The sequence below is a fragment of the Ictalurus punctatus genome, chromosome 14, assembly GCF_001660625.3.
Source record: "Ictalurus punctatus breed USDA103 chromosome 14, Coco_2.0, whole genome shotgun sequence".
In the NCBI taxonomy this organism is placed as follows: domain Eukaryota; kingdom Metazoa; phylum Chordata; class Actinopteri; order Siluriformes; family Ictaluridae; genus Ictalurus; species Ictalurus punctatus.
In genome coordinates this window covers 1545001-1563450 of record NC_030429.2, presented here as the reverse complement: position 1 = coordinate 1563450, position 18450 = coordinate 1545001, and the positions used below count along the sequence as shown (strand labels likewise).

General features: G+C 42.1%; 3 protein-coding genes across 4 annotated transcripts; all 3 read right to left on the bottom strand.

Moving 5' to 3' along the window:
* Window positions 1-842: 842 nt before the first annotated feature.
* spi2 (Spi-2 proto-oncogene) lies at window positions 843-2867 on the bottom strand. Its single transcript, XM_017485114.3, has 5 exons — window positions 2480-2867; window positions 2285-2378; window positions 2078-2178; window positions 1832-1997; window positions 843-1519 (listed from the first exon to the last, which is right to left on the bottom strand). Exons 1-5 carry the CDS (start codon window positions 2480-2482, stop codon window positions 1209-1211), a joined length of 675 nt encoding a protein of 224 aa, XP_017340603.1. The 5' UTR covers window positions 2483-2867; the 3' UTR covers window positions 843-1208.
* Window positions 2868-3753: 886 nt separating this feature from the next.
* On the bottom strand, window positions 3754-5856 carry spic (Spi-C transcription factor (Spi-1/PU.1 related)). Of its 2 annotated transcripts, none has more exons than XM_017485113.3 (5): window positions 5682-5856; window positions 5409-5496; window positions 5177-5298; window positions 5012-5102; window positions 3754-4565 (listed from the first exon to the last, which is right to left on the bottom strand). In XM_017485113.3, exons 1-5 carry the CDS (start codon window positions 5682-5684, stop codon window positions 4084-4086), a joined length of 786 nt encoding a protein of 261 aa, XP_017340602.1. In that variant the 5' UTR covers window positions 5685-5856; the 3' UTR covers window positions 3754-4083. The 2 variants fall into 2 exon arrangements, with proteins under 2 accessions (XP_017340602.1, XP_017340601.1); XM_017485112.3 differs by having other exon boundaries at window positions 5409-5499; window positions 5682-5835.
* A 9370-nt stretch (window positions 5857-15226) lies between these two features.
* On the bottom strand, window positions 15227-18083 carry dnajb9b (DnaJ heat shock protein family (Hsp40) member B9b). The gene is made up of 3 exons (XM_017485116.3): window positions 17844-18083; window positions 16923-17153; window positions 15227-16758 (listed from the first exon to the last, which is right to left on the bottom strand). The coding sequence occupies exons 2-3, from the start codon at window positions 17137-17139 to the stop codon at window positions 16355-16357; spliced, it is 621 nt and encodes a 206-aa protein (XP_017340605.1). The 5' UTR covers window positions 17140-17153; window positions 17844-18083; the 3' UTR covers window positions 15227-16354.
* Between the last annotated feature and the right edge of the window lie 367 nt (window positions 18084-18450).

The window sequence follows — 18450 nt, the reverse complement described above, 5'->3', positions numbered from 1 at the left end:
TATAAAATGACCTCCCACTCACTTCCACATTGCGTAGAACCAAAAAGAAGAAACAAAAAACATTTAACAGGATATTCTTTCTTTCCATCGCCTGAGAAAGATAACAGCGAGTGACGAGCGAGCGGAGCCGGAATACTCCCCATCGACCTAGATAAATATGATTCATTTATTCATTTCATATTTAATGTGATTCTGTGCAAAACTACACTGAATACATCATTTTTAAATCTCATCGTGTGAAAATATCCCGAATGTACTGTAGGATTTCCTGTTTAGAAGATTACGATACATCACATTATAGGCTACTGTGAGATTATTACCCCTAGACATTCTCACGCAGTTCAAGCTCGATAGAGGCTGCAGTAGTCATACTATTGCTCGATCATTTGTTTGTACATTCGACTCATTTTTAGCGTTCATTAAAAAAAAAAAAGAAGCAAAATGATCTGCTCATAAAATAAGATTTAAACCTCGACACTAAATGACATTCAAAAACGTCTAAAAAAAAAAAAAGGTCTAATAATCGTATATTTTGTTTACTTTAATATTGTAATTGCTTCCTTTTTAAATACTCAATAAACATTTTACTAATAAATAAATAAACTAATCAATATATAATGCTCATATCGCTGTTGGCATGTGTTGATTTTAAACGCAACATATCAGGGGACATATATGTATATATATATATATATATATACTGTATAGTGTATATCTCAGTTGTATAGTTATAGATGAGTGAAGGATATGATGCCGGTCCCGCCCCAGATCTTTAAAGACCAATAAAGTGTATTAACACAGAATGGGATCAATAATTGCAATGAAATGAATCCGACTTTAAAAAGCGAAGATGACTTTATTTATTTAAAGAAAATAAGACAGCGTAACACAAAGACATGAAGCAAAGCCTTCTGATGAACTGCTGCAGAACAAACACATCTCACGCTGGGTGTCGTGATGTTCTTCAACACGGTGTCATTTTTTTAATCGTAAAAAGTATGGGTTTTTGTTGTTGTTGTTGTTGTTGTTGTTTTTTTTAATCATTTGAATGTGTTTAGTGTTATGACTTGTTAGGAAACACTCAGCAGTGTGGCACACGTCACACGGGAGAGAATGGCTGCTTCAAAACCGCATCACAGCCAAGAGACAAACCAGAGATGGACAGAGAATCAGACAAGGAATTCAAGAAAGAAATCACCCTGTTAGCGTTAGGCGTTCTTCATTCTCTGCTGGCTCCGTAACGTAGTCAGGGTGGCGCCGCTAAACTGGTAGGTCAGTTTTTTTCTCACTTTGATGATTTCACCCGAGCGGGTATAGTTTCTCAGGGCTCGGGACATCTTCTGGTAGGTCATGGGCCTTCGGTTGCCCTTGCGCTGGCCCCAGAGTGCAGCCACATGTTCTTTATACGTGGAGGAGAAGCGGAAAACCCCCACAGACGCAGGAACCCAGTACAAGCAGTGCGCCATTCCAGGGTCTTCCAGCATCTCGAACAAAAAGTGGAAGAGGCGCAGCTTTTTCCCTGAAACCATATCATATAAACTGATTTGTATGCGCCCGAATGTTGTGGAAGGGTTTAAAAGTTCAATAGTGTAGGCAAACCATTTCTCCTAAAGGGCACAATGAATGGAGTCTTTGCGGAGAACTTATTAAAGATAAAGATCTCTTGCATGCCACAATATATTTAGTCATGACACTGATGAGAGATAAGTGAGAACAGAGTTCGTGTGTGGCAGTTATGGGCAGGACAGCGGACTGGCTGCTCCTAAGCTATTGTTCTCCAAGGCAATGTTTAGCTACTCTGATCTGGCAAACCGCAAAAAGCAGAACTCACCTCTGCCTGCAGGTGTAGCGCTGGGGGATGATCCGGCTCTTTCCTCAAGGCTTACGTGCTCACTTAAAGGGCTTTTCCCACCAGTAGCTTCCTCCACGGACATGCCCTGGATTACCGAGTCCCTTATCCCGGCCGAATCCAGTGCGTTTTCCTTTGGTCCTGCGGCCTTTATCGTCCAAAGAAAAGTGCAATTGAAATGGCTGAAACAATTCATTTCTTTGAGTTTGTATTCGAGACGGTTCTTACTTGGTGAGCCTTTGTTGAGGAAAGCAGTTGTAACGAATCCACGTGGTGCGACAGGATGCCGTAGTCATCGGCAACGATTTGCTGGTTTGTATGGAAATCGGCTGTAATACGACAATAACAAACCAACCGGTTGAAGCCACCCTACATTCGCATGCGCTTTAAAAAGCGATGCTGACGTTTATCGAGTCTATCGTTTATATCACTCACCGTTTTCCCATAGGCCCCTAGTCTCTTGTCTGCAGTGTTCTTCAAGGAACTCTAAAATGACTTCCAGATCTGTCTGGTAGGCCTGTGACGTATTCTGTTCAAGATAACACACAGCTTTGTATCTTTCAGGGAAAACACAAAAACAAACCCAAACAGAAAATCTGACATCATAATGAACACAAGACGGCCATTTACCATGTTGTCCTGCCACTACACCAGGTCACTTCACGTTCTAATCTCTACTCATTTAAATCAATGCCAGTTATGAAAGCACTCGTGTGATGATTTAAAAACTAAAACACACACACACACACACACACGCTAATTAAAAATGACCTGGACTGAGTGTTTGCGTTGCTGATCCACGCTGAGTCTCTGGTCCCCCTCTTAATAAGCTCCGTGCAGGGGAGTGGACTGCCTCCCAGTCATGATCTACAACCGACATGACAAAAGTGGTCTCGCAGAGACCCCAAACATTCAAACACCTTGGACAAGCACGCACAGCGCCCCAACCACCATCGCAGTGGAAGCCACCGATCTCCGTCTCACACACCTCCCTGTCTTTGTAAGCACAACGTAGTGCCCCGACCACATCCTCCTCCTAACTGAGCGAGATAAGAAGGGCTCTGCCACCGCACTGCACACCCTCCTTCTGGAGCCCAAATAGTTTCACTAAATATCTTTTATCTTAAAGATGAAAGTTCTCTCGGTCGCACATACTGTAATCATAGTGCCGTAAGGTGCGCTGTAAAAAAAACACGTTTTACAGCACATTTAATCTACATTTTCAGACACGCAACTCTTAAAAATAAAGGTTCCGATTAGAACCGGAAAAGTGTTTTCCAGCCTGATGCCATAGGAGAACGCTTTGAACCTGTTCTCAGAGAACCAACTGTTTACTGGTGCTTTAAAGAACCTACACAAGGTTCCTTATGTCATCATAAACTGGTTCTCTAAAAAAAAAACAACCCATCGTTAGTGCTTTACGGACACAAAGTAAGGTTCTTACGAGTGACGCCTGCTAGGAGAACCTTTTCCTGTCGCACAGAATACTTTATAGGGGTTCACTTTAATTTGTTAGGGGACGATACTTTGAAGAACCAATACACCGCTCTAAAGAACTTCTTTCGTCTCCAAAGATAACGGCACAGAGATCAACTCCGGAACCCTATACAGTGAGAAATGGTTCTTGACAAGAACAAGGAAGCATTGAGGAACCTTTATTTTTAAGAGTGCACAGATTCCTATATGTTTATTAGATAGACAGATAGAAACTTTGTTGCTCCTGCAGGAAATTGCAGCATCGAAACGGTCAGATATTACGTGTTATTTCGTCACGTCTTCTTCCTTCGCTCGCGTTTCACTCACGCGTTATTCTCGAAGACGTGAAGAAAGTATGAACACTGATGTTTCGTACCCTAACCCTGCGCCTTGATCAATCAACCACATGAAGCAGATTCTCTCAACACTGGAAATTAGACACAGTTTTATTTTGAAAGTTTGAAACAGTGACAGAAAACATATTCACGCTCATGTTCATCGTACACTGATATTTACTTCAGGGATTCTTTTTCCCCACCGAGTACAAGTTTTCAGTGAAATACAGTGTATAGGAATGTAAGCAGGCACACGTTAGCGAAGAGTAAGGACTACTTTTACACATCATCAGCCTCTGTTCATGTTCTGTGTGTACGTCCCTGTGCTACTCAGCATTATAACATGTTTCAGTCAGTTTTATTAATGCCCTGTGGGAGTTTACGGGTCAGGGCGCTGTCAGGGAACGTCTCACACTTCTCCCATCACTGAGACGGATCATGTGTTTTCAGGCCTTCTGCTGACGTTAGTGCAGAAGTGAAGTCGTACTCTGCAGGGAACGGGCACTGTGAGTACCAGTTGTGCCAGTCAGCTACAGGGGGGCAGTAGTAGTTCGGTTCAGCAGGGATTTGATGGTGAGGAACAAACTCTAGTGGTGACGGACCTGATGTGGTCACGGTCTCCAGTCTCTGCAGGATCACCGGGTTAAACTGGTAGGTGAGCTTGCGGCGCACTTTGACGATCTCCCCCGTGCGGCTGTAGTTGCGTAGCGCCCGGGCCATTTTCTGGTAGGTCATGGCTTTGCGGTTGCCCTTGCGCTGGCCCCAACACTCAGCCAGCTTTTCTTTGTTTTTGGAGATGAAGTGGAACGTCCCAGTGCCACGGTCCGTCCACTGGATGGAGTCGACCATGTGGACATCGTGCAGCGCTTCGTGAAGGTATTCGTACAGACGCAGCTTCTTACGGCCTGCGTAGTGTAGACAGAGGACAGGACTTGAATACGTTGATAACATTTAATGATATATTATTTTGTATATATTATATTGAACCCGTATAAAGTTAAATCAGTGGTCAACAACCATCCTTCTGGAGATGTGTCTCGACTACAGAGTTCTGATTCAGTTAAGCTCTTAAACTGCCAGGATCTGTCCTCGGAAGTTTTTGAAACGGACTTGTCGGACAGTAGGATTTACAACGGTTAAGTGTATAATAACGTAAGTCTTCTGGACAGACGAATGAGATGTGTCAGGTATAGGCACGACTCTGTAGGAAGCTGGATCTCCAGGACAGAAGGCTTGCTGACCACCAGAGTAAAGATCCTAATCTTAAGGCAAGTTCGTTCGATATTTCTTGGATCTTGACTCCAAGAAAATCCTAAAGAGAGATAACGCAGGGAACAGCAAAGAGCCTGACCTTTTCGGAGCCGTTCGGGTGGTATTGGGTAAAGCGCTGGAGGTTCAGGTGTTCCCCACGGAGACGCCTCTGGCACCATATGAGACCATGACTTAGGGAAGACAGAGAGAATGAGCTCAAGCGCAAAAACTTTCTGACGTACAGCGCAGCAAATATTGTACTTACTGATGCTTCGTGCCAGTCGTAGGCCGCGGACGATCCTACAGAGTGAGGCATGTAGCGGTAACAAGACACCGAGTATTGCACAGAGGAATCATGACTTCTGATGTTCTCGATGTATTTACTGTCTGAAGGAAAAGCCAGAGAAACAACTATTAGCGATTAAAACACACACACACACACACACACGTGCAACAAACAAGCAAGAAAATCCTCAAAGGATAGATTTTAAGGCTACCTGTATCATAGTAGAATATTTCTGAGTGTCGCTGCATCACATCAATGGCATCCTGAAAATCCTGATTAATGTCATTATCCAGAGATCCCTGCTTAAAATTATAATAATACAAATACATCATTTACAAAGGAATTCTGGGAAAAAAACAACAACAACAATTCATTCTGTTGTTATTACAGCATAACATTGTATAAAACTAGGCAGATAATCACATAGAAAGTCCTACAATAAATGAAGCAAATCACTTTGTCTTGCTTAGTTTCTAAAACTCACCATTGTGCCCCTAGCCGTGTTCAGAGGGATCAATCCAGGTGCGCTCCAGCAGGTTACGTCTTAACTGTTCTGCTAATAATTTTCAAACGGTCATACCACCGTACTGTATGTGACAGGGGTTGGTTGGGTTTTTTTTTCCTCCCTCTGAGCAACCAGTGATTTTTATAGTCTGCCCAAGCTAACGGGGTGTAGTGTTCTCAGCTCGATTTAAATGTGACAACGTCAAACTTCTTACGGTGCAACCCATTCTGCCGTACTTCTCTTTTTGGAAATAAAGACCAGGAGGACTGCGACGATCACGTTATCTCCTAATCTCCATCAGGAAGAGAAAAAAAATAAATAAAATAGCGCCTCGAAACCATTACTTTGTTCAGGAATCATATTTGCATTTCTGGTTTTGATGCTTAAGGGCACTCGTTCACGTCGCCGTGGTAACGCAGACGCGCTTTAAATCACAGACGGCTTTTCGAAGCGTTCACTAAGAAGCGATTGTTGCTTCAGTGAAGCGCTTTGGGTTGATGTAGAAGTGTGTGTATGAGAGTAACGTGTTGGAATGAACGTTTACCGTGTAGTACGTTTTAACTGGAGTGCGGTTTAAAAGCGTATCATTTCACCACGCTTTTCAAACAGATCCACCGAAAAACGTACGGACGCATGTTTTGCTGGGTGTTTTGCCATTTTTCCGTTTCACCCTAATAATATTTGACTCGAGAATTTTTTTTACCAATGCTTTGGTCAGTTTATTTTTTACTACCAAAAAAAACCAAAACAAAAAAAAACACAAGTTTTAAATAACAACCGGCTGTCTGGAAGTTCCCCTTTCACGTTTGCAGAGCGTAAAAGAACAGATGAGCCGAGATAAAAAAAAGGGTGAGTGGGAGATTACAGAACCACGCCGAGATTATTACTATTCAGTACTGACAGGAACTGACAAAGGACAGCAATCAGGTAAACACTGCATTCTGTGCGAATGTAAATGATTCGAAACGGTGTATGCCATAGCACAGTAACAGCCATTTGAATAAAGCGACACATGATGATATTGTTTTCACAAAACCACAACATGTATCTGTGCCTGGAAAAAAAAAAAAACATACAGTACTTTGTGGTATTGTTTAATGCCTGCACTAAACAGTGATAAACTCCAAGGTTATTCGGTATTGTGGTAAGACTGAGCCTGCTGTAAATGACTTGTCTACATGGTTTCGGTGGCATTATTAAATAAATATGGGTGGATTTTCAACATCTCTGTCTGGTTCTGAAACACCGCGGAAGATTTCCGCATCGGTGTTTAATAACTACACTCTTTAACGGAAAACGCTTTATTGGGAACGCCGGGACACCACACGATCCAATCAGCCAATCATGTGGCAGCAGTGCAACGCAGATACGGCCTGCAGCTTCCGGTAATGTTCACATCGACCATCGGAATGGGGCGGGGGGGGTGTGTGTGTGTGATCTCTGTGATTTCCACCGCGGCATGATTGTTAGTGCGAGGCGGGCTGGGCTGATCTCCTGAGATTTTCACACACAGCATCTCCAGAGTTTTATTGCAGATGGAAATTGGTGATGAGAGAGGGTCGACGGAGAATGGCCAGAGCTGACAGAAAGGCTACAGTCACTCAGATAAGCACTCTTGTACAAGCGTGGTGAGCAGAAAGGCGTCTCAGAATGCACAACACGTGGAACCTTGAGGCGGATGAGCTACAAGAGGAGAAGACCACGTCGGGTTCCACTTCTGTCAGCCGAGAACGGAAAAACCTAGCCTGGTCTGATGAGTCTTGTTTTCTGCTGAGGCAAACAGAGGGTCGGGTCCATCCTGCCCAACAGTCCAGGCTGGTGGAGGTGGTGTAATGGTGTGGGGAATGTTTTCTTGCAACACTTTGGGCCCGTTAATACCAATCAATCATGGCTTGAAGGCCACAGCATATTTCAGTGTTCGTGCTGACCGTGTGCATCCCTCCATAGCCACAATTTACCATCCTCTAATGGTTACTTCCAGCACGATAACGCACCATGTCACAAAGCAAAAGTCCTCTCAAAAGGACTTTCATGAACATGACGATGGGTTCAGTGTTCTTCAGTGGCCGTCAAAGTCACCGGATCTGAATCCAATAGATCACCTTTGGGTTGTGGTAGAGCAGGAGATTCTGAGCACCTGAAACATCTGCAGGAACTGCGTGATGCAGTCGTGTCAACACGGACCAGACTCTCAAAGGAATGTTTCCAATGTCTTGTGGAATCCATGCAAGCAAAGGGAAGCCCTAGCCAGTATCAGTATAGTGTTCTTAATAAAGTGCTCAGTGAGTGTATGTGTGTGTGTGTGTGTGTGTGCGTGCACATGGGTATGTGTGTGCGTACGTGTGCGTGTGCTGGAGGGAGGGTGTGTGCCTGCCAAAGTGTTTACAGTTTACATCGACCTGCAGTGAGTATTTTATCTCCTCAAACAATGAACCGCTTTCCTTCCCCTTCTTTGCGAGCCCTATTCAAAAGGCTTATTAACGCCAAAGCCCATGTAGGAAGGCGTGTGTAACCGCAACACACCTCCCCACGCTCAACTTCTTTATTTACTGGCACATAGTGAAAACACAATAAGTTCACACATTTCATCCCAACAGATCTCATTACACCAGACCAATGTGTGTTACTGACTGCCACAGATACAGCAGTTAAAAATCTGAAAATCTCAAAATCTCCTGTTAGTTTACAAGGAAACAGTCTAGACTTTTTTATACTTGTACTGTACATAAGACAATTTGACCCCCCCCCCCCCCCACACACACACACACACACACAAACATTATCACACTTAAATCCTTGTTTCTTTGTTTTTTTTCCTCTCCAAGTTGATCTAGATTGCTACACTAATAACAACAAAAAAGCGTTCTTCAGTTTGTAACCTTCGAAGTTTCCTTGTGAGTGAAAGTTCCTAGTAGAACTTTTTCAGAAAAGAACCAAGGACACTTATGACCAGTTCATAAACAAGTTTAACTTATTTTTTCACATGCAGTATGTTTTCGTGGCACTATTTAGATTAGGGATGAACTGATATCGATACCGGCCTCATACCGTGCTTGGTACTCGTACTCGGAAAAGATGCCCTGATTCCCCGATATCTGACACCGTGGAACTCTAAGTGCCAGGGGTTTTTTTTATTTGTTGCTTGTCACCTAAAAAACTAACCTCTGTAAAGTACTTTGGCTGAATTCTTCCCTCCCCTGTGTTTGGTTAGCCCCCTGCAAATCACATGACTCAGGGTCGAGCTACTGTTGTTGCTGTCGTTTGTTATATTGGTCACGCCGAGTCGCAGTGTTGTCTTGTTCTAGTTTGTGTGTTGTTGAATAGCACTTTATTAAAATTTTCTCTGCACTTGATTCTGCCTTCGCATCCATTCTGTGACACCATGAGAAATAAATCTAATATAAATTATTTATATTAAATAATAATAATAAAAAAAGTCTTATCTGAGAAGCCATGTTTACGATGGAATATCTCCAGAAATATTAATCCCAGCCTCATGAAATTTGGCGCACATACCGACAAACTTGCTTTGTATCTGTCTAAAAGCAAAAGTTCTTTCACAAATGTTCATGATCCTACTAATGAGCCCACATCACCATCTGTGCATGCACAAACAGTTATCTTGCAATTTAATCAATACATCGAATTGGGTTGGTTGATCGGATCTCAGATTTTGACACAAAATCAATGACGTATTATAGTTTGATCACAAACTGTGCCTTTTACTATCGGTGTCTACTGAAGTGGCATCTGTAAGCCCACGATATCATCATTCATGTTTGCGCTTTTTTCTTTTTCCATTTTTGGCAGCCTGTAAGACAAAAACTGTCCTTCTGAGCATTTATACAGATTGAAAACAAGCCTGTCTTTATGTCTGCCAAATTTCACGAGGATAGGATTAACATTTCTGAAGATATTCAATCGTGAACATGGCTTCCTAGAAAAATGCCATTTTTTGATGGGAGTGAAAACTACAGCATCTTCCTATACTACAAGTAATACTGATAAAATAGATAAAACATTTCCAATATAAACCTATTTAACAACTCTAGCATTCGACTAGAGGTCTTAACTCCAACTACGAAAAACCAAGCGAACGCTCGGAATGCTTACTTGTAAATCACGGACGGTCTCCTAAAACCGTCAGTTCAACACATCATGTCAAATCAACATGGCTGCTATACAGTACAAGCTTTAACTTTAGATCAATCAACATGTAGCCATATTCGCTTGTTCAATCTATAACACTGACTCTACAGTTCACTGATTTAGGAGGAAAACATACATCACGCATCACAGTTAGCTGGCTAGCCTGTCGCTAACAAAAGACAAACGTGGAGGCGTCCGTGCGTGTTCCGCCATTTTGTAGCTCGATTGCTCGGAGGTTGAGAATGATATCATTCTGTGCTCCAACCTCCCACTTCTGAGGTAAATCGAAGGCAGCAGTATATTGCTCTTCACGATCAGCCGCTTTTCGCGAGTAAAACAAAACCCGGTCTTTTCCATTCCAACCCAACATCATACAAGCTAACTCACTTAGCTAGCTAACGCGCTTCATTTCAAATGCACTAACACGCTCACGTGCGCGTCCCATTGGGAAACGTAAACAGATCTAAGTGAGATGTTCAGCGATGCCCGTGATTGATTAACACTTAACACCCAGAAGCAGCACTTTAAGACCTCATTCCACTCCAATGATTGAAGTGTCTCCATAGTGTCTCCAAAGTACTTCGCTATGATGCTCATTTTACACCAACATTTCACGCTGTCTCACTGTCTCATGTCATGTCTTCAAAGGGAACGGTTTTGATGGCTACGGACAGAACAGGCTGAGTACTGAAGAAAGAAATGAAGAACAAATTAGAGTTATTTATAATTCAGTCTGTTATTATTATTATTATTAGTGCCCTCTTCAGGACAGTTTTTTTGAGAAGAAGAAAAAAAAGGGAAAACATTTAAGAAAGAATAAACCTTGGCTTGGCTGAGAGGGGGCGTGGCTGTGAGGGGTGTGGTTATTTGGTGCGGAATTGTGGTAGCTCTCAAACTAGGCTTACTCAAGTTCAGTGTGATAGCACGATCAGATGATTAAACACCTCCATTCAATAAAAGTCAAATACGTGTTTCTCCAAAGTCTAGAGATTATCTGCAACAAGAGCTGTAAATTGTTGACGTGTTGCTAAGCGTTACTCTGAAAAAATACTGGAGTGAGATTTACTCAAGAAAAGTGTGGTAACAATTTCCACTCATAAAGTCTAAAAAGAGTCAATTTAGTGACATTTACAGAGCTGCTTGAAAGCCTACATTTCTGCATAAATGTGACCCAAATCATCATCAGAGATTCAAAATTATTCCTAAAAGTAGACAACAAGAACCCAGTTAGACAAATGAGATAAAAATATTATACTTGGTTATTTATTGATTGAGGGAAATGATCCGATATTACATATCTGTGAGTGGGAAAAGTATGTGAACGTTTACTTTCAGTGTGTGGTGTGAGCCCCTTGTGCCGTAATCACTGCAGATAAGCGTTTGGGGTAAGTGTTGATCATCTGCACGTCGTCTCGGAGGAGTTTTATCCCGTTCCTCAGTACAGAACAGCTTCAGCTCAGGGATGTTGGTGGGTTTCCTCACATGAACTGCTCGCTTCAGGTTCTTCCACAACATTTCTACTGGATTAAGGTCAGGACTTTGACTCGGCCGTTCCAAAACATTCACTTTATTCTTCTTTAAGCGTTCTCTGGTAGAACGACTCGTGTGTTTAGGATCGTTGTGTTGCTACATGACCCGCTTTCTCTTCAGATTCAGATCGTGGACAGATGTTCTGATATTTTCCTTTAGAGTTCGCTGCTATCATTCAGAACTCATTGTTCCATCAGTGATGGCGAGTCGTCCTGGTCCAGATGCAGCGAAACAGGTCCAAACCATGACACTACCGCCACCATGTTTCACAGATGGGAGAAGGTTCTTATGCTGGAATGCAGCGTTTTCCTTTCTCCAAACACAACGCTTCACATTTAAACCAAAACTTCTATTTTGTTCTCCTCCATCCACAAAACATTTTTCTAATACCCTTCTGGCTTGTTCACGAGGTCTTTAGTAAACTGCACATGTGCAGCAGTGTTCTTTCTGGAGAGCGGTGACTTTCTCCTTGCAGCCCTGCCATGCACACCGTTGTCGTTCAGTGTCCTCCTGATGGTGGACTCGTCAACATTAACATTAGTCGATGTGAGAGAGATCTTTAGATGCTGAGAAGTTACCCTGGGTCCCGTTGTGACCTTGAGAAATCTCCTTTGTTCGTGCCATGAAACACTTCCACAAACACATGTTGTGAAGATCAGACTCTGGTAGATCCCTGTTCTTTAAATAAAACAGGACGCTCACTCACTCACACCTGATCATCATCCCACTGACTGAAAACACCTGACTCTAATCTCACCTTCAGATTAACTGCTAATCCTAGAGGTGCACATACTTTTGCCACTCACAGATATGTAATATTGTTTCATTTTCCTCAATAAATAAATGACCAACTATAATATCTTTGTCTCATTTGTTTAACTGGGTTCTCTTTATCTATTTTTAGGACTTGTGTGAAAATCTGATGATGTTTTAGGTCACATTTATGCAGAAATTTAGAAAATACTAAAGGGTTCACAAACTTTCCAGCAACACTGTACATGGCACCAAGGATTTCTCCTAAAACTAGCAGTTTTCTATTTAATTATTAAATTTGACTCAAACTGACTTAAACGGTTCATCTCTGTACAGTGAACATGAAAAAATATATTTCTTAAATCACTGGTCATTAATACTATTTCACTGCAAGTGAAACTCCAGTGGAGCAAATGAACTTTCAGACACACACACACACACACACACACACACACACACACACAACCCAAAGAGGGTGAACCAAGAACTTCTTTGAAACACTTCTTCCTAAAGACTTCACAGTGCGTAGGCCTTAGAAGAGGAGTGGAGTGCCGCTCGCCTGTCACTCACAATTCAATCAGTTTCAAGTTCTGCAAATGCGTCTGATGTATTTCCCCATTTGTGAGCTGCTTTGGCTAAATGAATAAATGGAAATGGAAATATGCAAACTGAGTTCAAAAGCCACGCCCCTCATTAGAATACAATCAGTTCAAATAAACAGTACTTCTTTTTTTTCCTTCTAGTTCTATGAGGACTTGCACAGTAACAGTGAATTTAACCCAGTGAAGTGAATAACCACTCGGGGTTTGATCCACACGCGAATCTCACTCACTTTCTCTCTCTGTCTCTCTCACTCTCACTCTATCACTCTCTCTCACTCACTCTCTCTCACTCGCTCTCTCTCTCTCTCTCCCTCACTCACTCTCCCTCACTCACTCTCACTCACTCTCTCTCTCACTCACACTCACTCTCTCACTCACTCTCTCTCACTCTCCCTCCCTCTCACGCCCTCTCTCTCACTCTCCCTCCCTCTCACGCCCTCTCTCTCACTCACTCACTCTCTCCCTTACTCACTCTCTCACTCACTCTCTCCGTTACTCACTCTCTCACACTCTCTCTCTCTCTCTGAGGAGTTTTTTTTTCTTCCAAAAACCATTAAAGCATTAAATTGCACGAAAGTGAAAGGTTATTTATCAAAATGGAAAGTTTGACAGTGATACTTTATAATAAATTTTTTAAAATAAATATTTCACTGCGATATTTTCCCCTTTTGGTGCTTTTGCTGCTCTTATTGCTGTAAAGTCCTAACTAATGTCCAACTTTTATACAGTTTAATGTCCACACTGTATATCCACGGCAAATTAGTGAGCTGTTGACCTAAACGTTTACTCTAGAGCTCCACTGCAATAACCTCTATGTTAAAATAACACCTCTAGTGTGTGTGTGTGTGTGTGCGTGTGAGTGTGTGCGTGTGTAAGTTGAGATGGAGATGTTTTCTGTGGTTATAGATTACACGCAGCGCTGAACCCTTTCATGTGAGACAGAAACTCAATCCAGTGACGATGTTCACCCCGAGGGCTATTAACATTTGAACCGTGTAGCCAAACACACGTGAGATCGATCATCAGTGAAGGCTCTAGAAGCTGTTAAAGGTGTTTAGGTGCAGGTGTTGCTGTGGTGGTGAAGGGAAAGGGGCTGGAGAGAGATGTGTAGGCTTCAGCACTGCACCGTGTCTGCCCCACAGTGGTGTTGGAGCAAAACAACCAGGACCTTGCGTTTATAACCGAGTGAACCATTTGTGAAGGATTTATTATTTTATCAGAATTGATGGTGGAACCTGTTAATAATACTTTGGGGAAACATTAGGCTATATTTTACCAACACAATGCGCTTTTATTCAGCTTCATTTTTAAAAACTCGCCTTGGCATCTCTGGAGGATTTTTCTTTCTCATGATTTGGTCACTTTTTGGTCACTTTTTTGGCGTACATGCCGTAGTAAAGTAGACACGACCCCCAAATCGGTTCAGTTCGTGATCAGATAGAGGCTGTCAAAATATCCGAGATCCTCCTCAATGCAAACACTGACATCAAGTGAAAATATCTTAAATATAGTCAAATGTATCCAGTGTTTCTTATCGTCAGATTACAGTGAACCAAATATAAGACTATTTAAACCTATTTCTTGACATTTTTAGTGTACTCAGTGTACTCTGCCATATTGTTTATTCTATTCGCAGATCATTTAATAAAGGCTTAAAATGAACAAAATGATCATTTATAACAATATGTCATTCGTTTTAATAAGTAATGATACACCAGTATGAGGACGATTGTAAACAAGCCCGAAATGTGGAAAAAAAATAATTTAAAAATAATAACGAAGGAAGGAAAGGCCAGCATCGGGTCCTGTCTGCTGCTGCGAATCCTTTTACTTTAAGAAATGCGCCGGTCCTAGTCCTAAACCCTGGCCTGCACACCAAACCAGTTCCCCAGAACAAGTCAACCGGTGGTCCGTGGCCCCCTTGTGGTCAGTGGAGTAATTACACAGGGTCTGTGGGGTTCATTTAATATTCATTTAACAATAACAGTGATATCTATGTTGGAAATGGGACGCGGCTAGTTCGAAACCTTCACCAGCTATCCATGCAGTTACACTGAACGTTGAACTGTTCACCGATGATTAGGATTTATATTAGAATTATTTTACTACCTAAAATATTTACACACCAAACAACCGTGAAGCAAAAGAAGGGGTAAATGATCTCCTTTAAACTTATTCACTGTTGTATTTTCAACATTATTTATTTATTAAAGACTCTGGGAATTCGTTTGTTTCTGCAACAAAGCGGATTAAAGAATATATGTGGGATATTTCATATTTCTGATGAAACATATAAAATGATGTGTCCATGTAAATGACTAACCCCTTTAAAACAATAAAAGATTCGGTCTATTGTCATTTATGATTGTGATATTGTATAAGGATTATGTTATTCATAGTGTACTGACTGCATGAACATCTTGACCATAAGAACAGAAAAGCTACAACAGGTGTGTGTGTGTGTGTGTATCTGAAGCAATGACACATGAATAGATTTTTATACAGCAGTTTATACACACAAAGCCAAAAAAAAAAACGTATCAATACACCCAAAATATCCCACAGAGGGTACTGAATGTATTTGTGTACAATCATCAAAATGTTTAAGTAAAGAAAAAGAAGAAGACAAAATGCAAACACAAGGTATAATATTGCACGTCGTCCTGTGCGTCAACGTCATGACACGAGGTAACGGTTCAAAAAAAAAAAACTCCTGTGAAGCTCCATCATATTAAACCAAAAGGGTCTTTACAGTTTCCTTTAATAAACCCCCAAAACACAATCGTACCATCGACAACCTGTTTGTTTTGCCATTTTCAAAAATAAAAACAAACCCAGAGACAATCTGATAAAGACTTGAAAGAGTTACTTTGCATCCAAACCACATGCAAATGCGGTGTTTATGAAAATAATTCAGATTAAAATAATCCACTGAAAACGGCTGTTAACCCTGAGGGACGGACCGGGCTGTGTGGTCGTAGGTCACCCGACAGGTTTCCCAAACAAAACAGAAGACGCGTGTAATTATTGCACATTATACAGGATAACGCTCCCAGCTCCACAGCTGAAGGGTATTATGGATAAAACGGGGGTTTGATGATTTTGAACTGCATTACATATGTCCGCTTCCGGTGCGCCTGTGAGCGAGGAGAAAGTGCGAGGACTGCTCAGCGTTGTGCGCGAGCACAGGGAAGACACACGAGCCGACAATCGAGCTTCGTTTTTAAACGTCGTGCAACATCCGAGGTTTTTGTATTTGGAAAGCGTGTGAAGTCAATACATGAGTTTTTAAGATTCGTCTGCGTTGTACTCGAGAGGTTCAATCACAACGCTGACTCCCTGACCCTAAGGAACGTGTTTGCGGGCGTGAAGCCGGGTGTGTGAAACCTCTCAACCTATCCAGCTTAGATGTTTAGAGTTATTTATTTATTTATTTATTATTTGATATAAGCCTGAATTTAAGCCCTTCGTTTAAAGCGTGTGAAGTCGGGAGCTTTACTCTGCTCCGAGCGTTCATGTCACAGAATCTGATTCAGTCATGACAGTAAGCATCAGCAAGAGATTTAATTAAACGTCAAAACTAAAGTATTCCTCCACGTTAGCGCAGGAAAAGGAGCATCAGGAGCACTTGGTGTACGTGGTCACCATGTTTCCTCTGCGCTGGGTGACCGTGCGGCAGCGCTGCCGGCCGGCCGAGCCGTGAAACTCGCCGCCGTCCGAGTGTCCGTCGAACGTGAAAAAGTCCGAAAACATATCGAACGGGTCACCGCCGAAAGAGTTCCGGAAGTTTCTTCTGTGCGCCTCTTCGTGGGCTTGAAAGTGGCTCTCGAAATGCCTTTTATGCTGGGAGTGTGTCGGCTGGCCGAAAACATCAAAGTCTCTGAACATGTCCTCGAAATTAAAGCTGAACGGTTGACGGAACTGATCACCCCTGGTTCCTCGCGCGCCGTCTCCGGAGAACCGGCTGCTCCTCATCTGATCATACTCCCGCCTCCTCTTGGCGTCGGACAGCGTCTCGTAAGCTGAGGGACAAAAGAAGGTCGGTTAACGCTCAAAATGGAATACCTGCATACTCGGTTCAGCTTATCTCTAACGCAAAGGAATCATTTCTCAAAAGTGCTTTAAGTACGAACTGGACATTGATGGAAAGGCGAGTTACATGAACAGAGCAGGAAATTAAACGCACCCTCGGCAATCTCCCTGAACTGTGCCTCTGCATCCGGGCTTTTGTTCTTGTCTGGGTGATACTTCATGGCCAGTTTGTGGAAGGCTTTCTTGATTTGGCGCTCAGAGGCGTCTTTGGGAACACCCAGGATTTCGTAGTAATCTTTCTGCGCCAAGATTATTTCAGTGATCATCAGGACGCACACAGCTACAGCGAACACTGACTGGGTTGTGGCCATGGCTGTGCTCACGACTGTAAACAGGAAGGAAATGATGTTGGTTAACAGTTAGTACACACACTTAAATGTCTCTCGCACACACATTTTTATGCATTTGAACACAAATAGGAGTTTATTATTTAAGATGTGTTTTAAAGGATCATGGTCTTTAGTCCGTCATCTTCTCGGAGAATGTATTTAAACCAATACTCTGTGGTCAAAATAACAATTATTAGAAATCCTTACTAAAGGTTATAAGATGGTGTTGTTTAGACGACTGACCTTTTAGAAAAGACATGTACACTGACAAGGTCGACAAGAAATACAGCATAAAACAATAAAGCCACTCCAGTGTGAGAGACTACTCTCAACTCATCAACTCAGTCTGCAGAATCGACTCCGAATCTTTGGAGTCGACTCTCGATTCACAACAGCCTGGAATCTCAGAATCGACTCTTTTGAGTTTCGACCTCCTGCACAATATAGATATGTATGGTGTGTTAAAGTCGTTTTAATCTAACAAGGTTAGATTAGATGTCAGAGTTCTCTAATCCGGATTCATGCAGATTGTCCTTATTAAGCGGGGTTTTTCCTGCAACAATGGATTTTGGATTTTTAAACAGTTTGTGACTGTTTACGTTATAACATGTCAAAACTGCGATACGAGAAGTGGCACTGTAGTTTATGACGGAGTGAATAAGTAAACACGTATTTAAAAGACTTACCCGCTGTGTGCTGAGGTGAAGCTGAAGGATAACGCTGAGAGAACAGCTGAGTGCTGACTGCACACCCTACTCGGTTTTTTTTCTTTCAGGTTTTCGTTGACGCGACATTCCAGTACGACACTGAAGAAAACGCGAGGCCCACGACTCGCACTGTGATTGGTTCGTTGTGACATTATGCGACTCTCCTCTTTGTGATTGGTTTAGGTTGTGAGCGCGTGGACCTGCTCAGCTCTGACGTCAGGTCCACTCCTGAGGCCGCTGCTGGTTTCAGTTCAAAACAACAACCTGCTAACAAACTGCTTAAAGGCCAAATGTCGGGTTACTGTGCTGTGTAAGTGTAGAAAGCACTAAAAAAGACAACTAAACAATAAGCTTTGATACAATTCAACAAAGAATGATATAGTAAAACATTATCTATCTATCTATGCAAATTACTTTGTTTTTGCTATACACTTTAGGTTTGAGATAAAAAGATGAATATGAGAGGATAGAGCAGAATTTCAGCTTTCATTCCCTGATATATTATCTAGATATATTAAAAAAAAAAAAAAAAAAAAAAAAAAACACTTGTGTGGGAACAGACAAGTCTTAAAGTAAGTAACACCTA

Excerpts from the sequence above, each read along its gene's own strand:
- spi2 (XM_017485114.3), bottom strand. Across the intron at positions 2,179-2,284 it reads TAGGGGCCTATGGGAAAACG|CCGATTTCCATACAAACCAG; the intron begins GTGAGTGATATA and ends GTCGTATTACAG. Across the intron at positions 1,520-1,831 it reads CGCTACACCTGCAGGCAGAG|GGAAAAAGCTGCGCCTCTTC; the intron begins GTGAGTTCTGCT and ends ATATGGTTTCAG.
- spic (XM_017485112.3), bottom strand. Across the intron at positions 5,299-5,408 it reads AATATTCTACTATGATACAG|ACAGTAAATACATCGAGAAC; the intron begins GTAGCCTTAAAA and ends CTTTTCCTTCAG. Across the intron at positions 5,103-5,176 it reads ACGACTGGCACGAAGCATCA|TCATGGTCTCATATGGTGCC; the intron begins GTAAGTACAATA and ends GTCTTCCCTAAG.
- dnajb9b (XM_017485116.3), bottom strand. The coding sequence starts at position 17,139 with ATGGCCACAACCCAGTCAGTGTTCGCTGTAGCTGTGTGCGTCCTGATG. Across the intron at positions 16,759-16,922 it reads GTTCAGGGAGATTGCCGAGG|CTTACGAGACGCTGTCCGAC; the intron begins GTGCGTTTAATT and ends TTTGTCCCTCAG.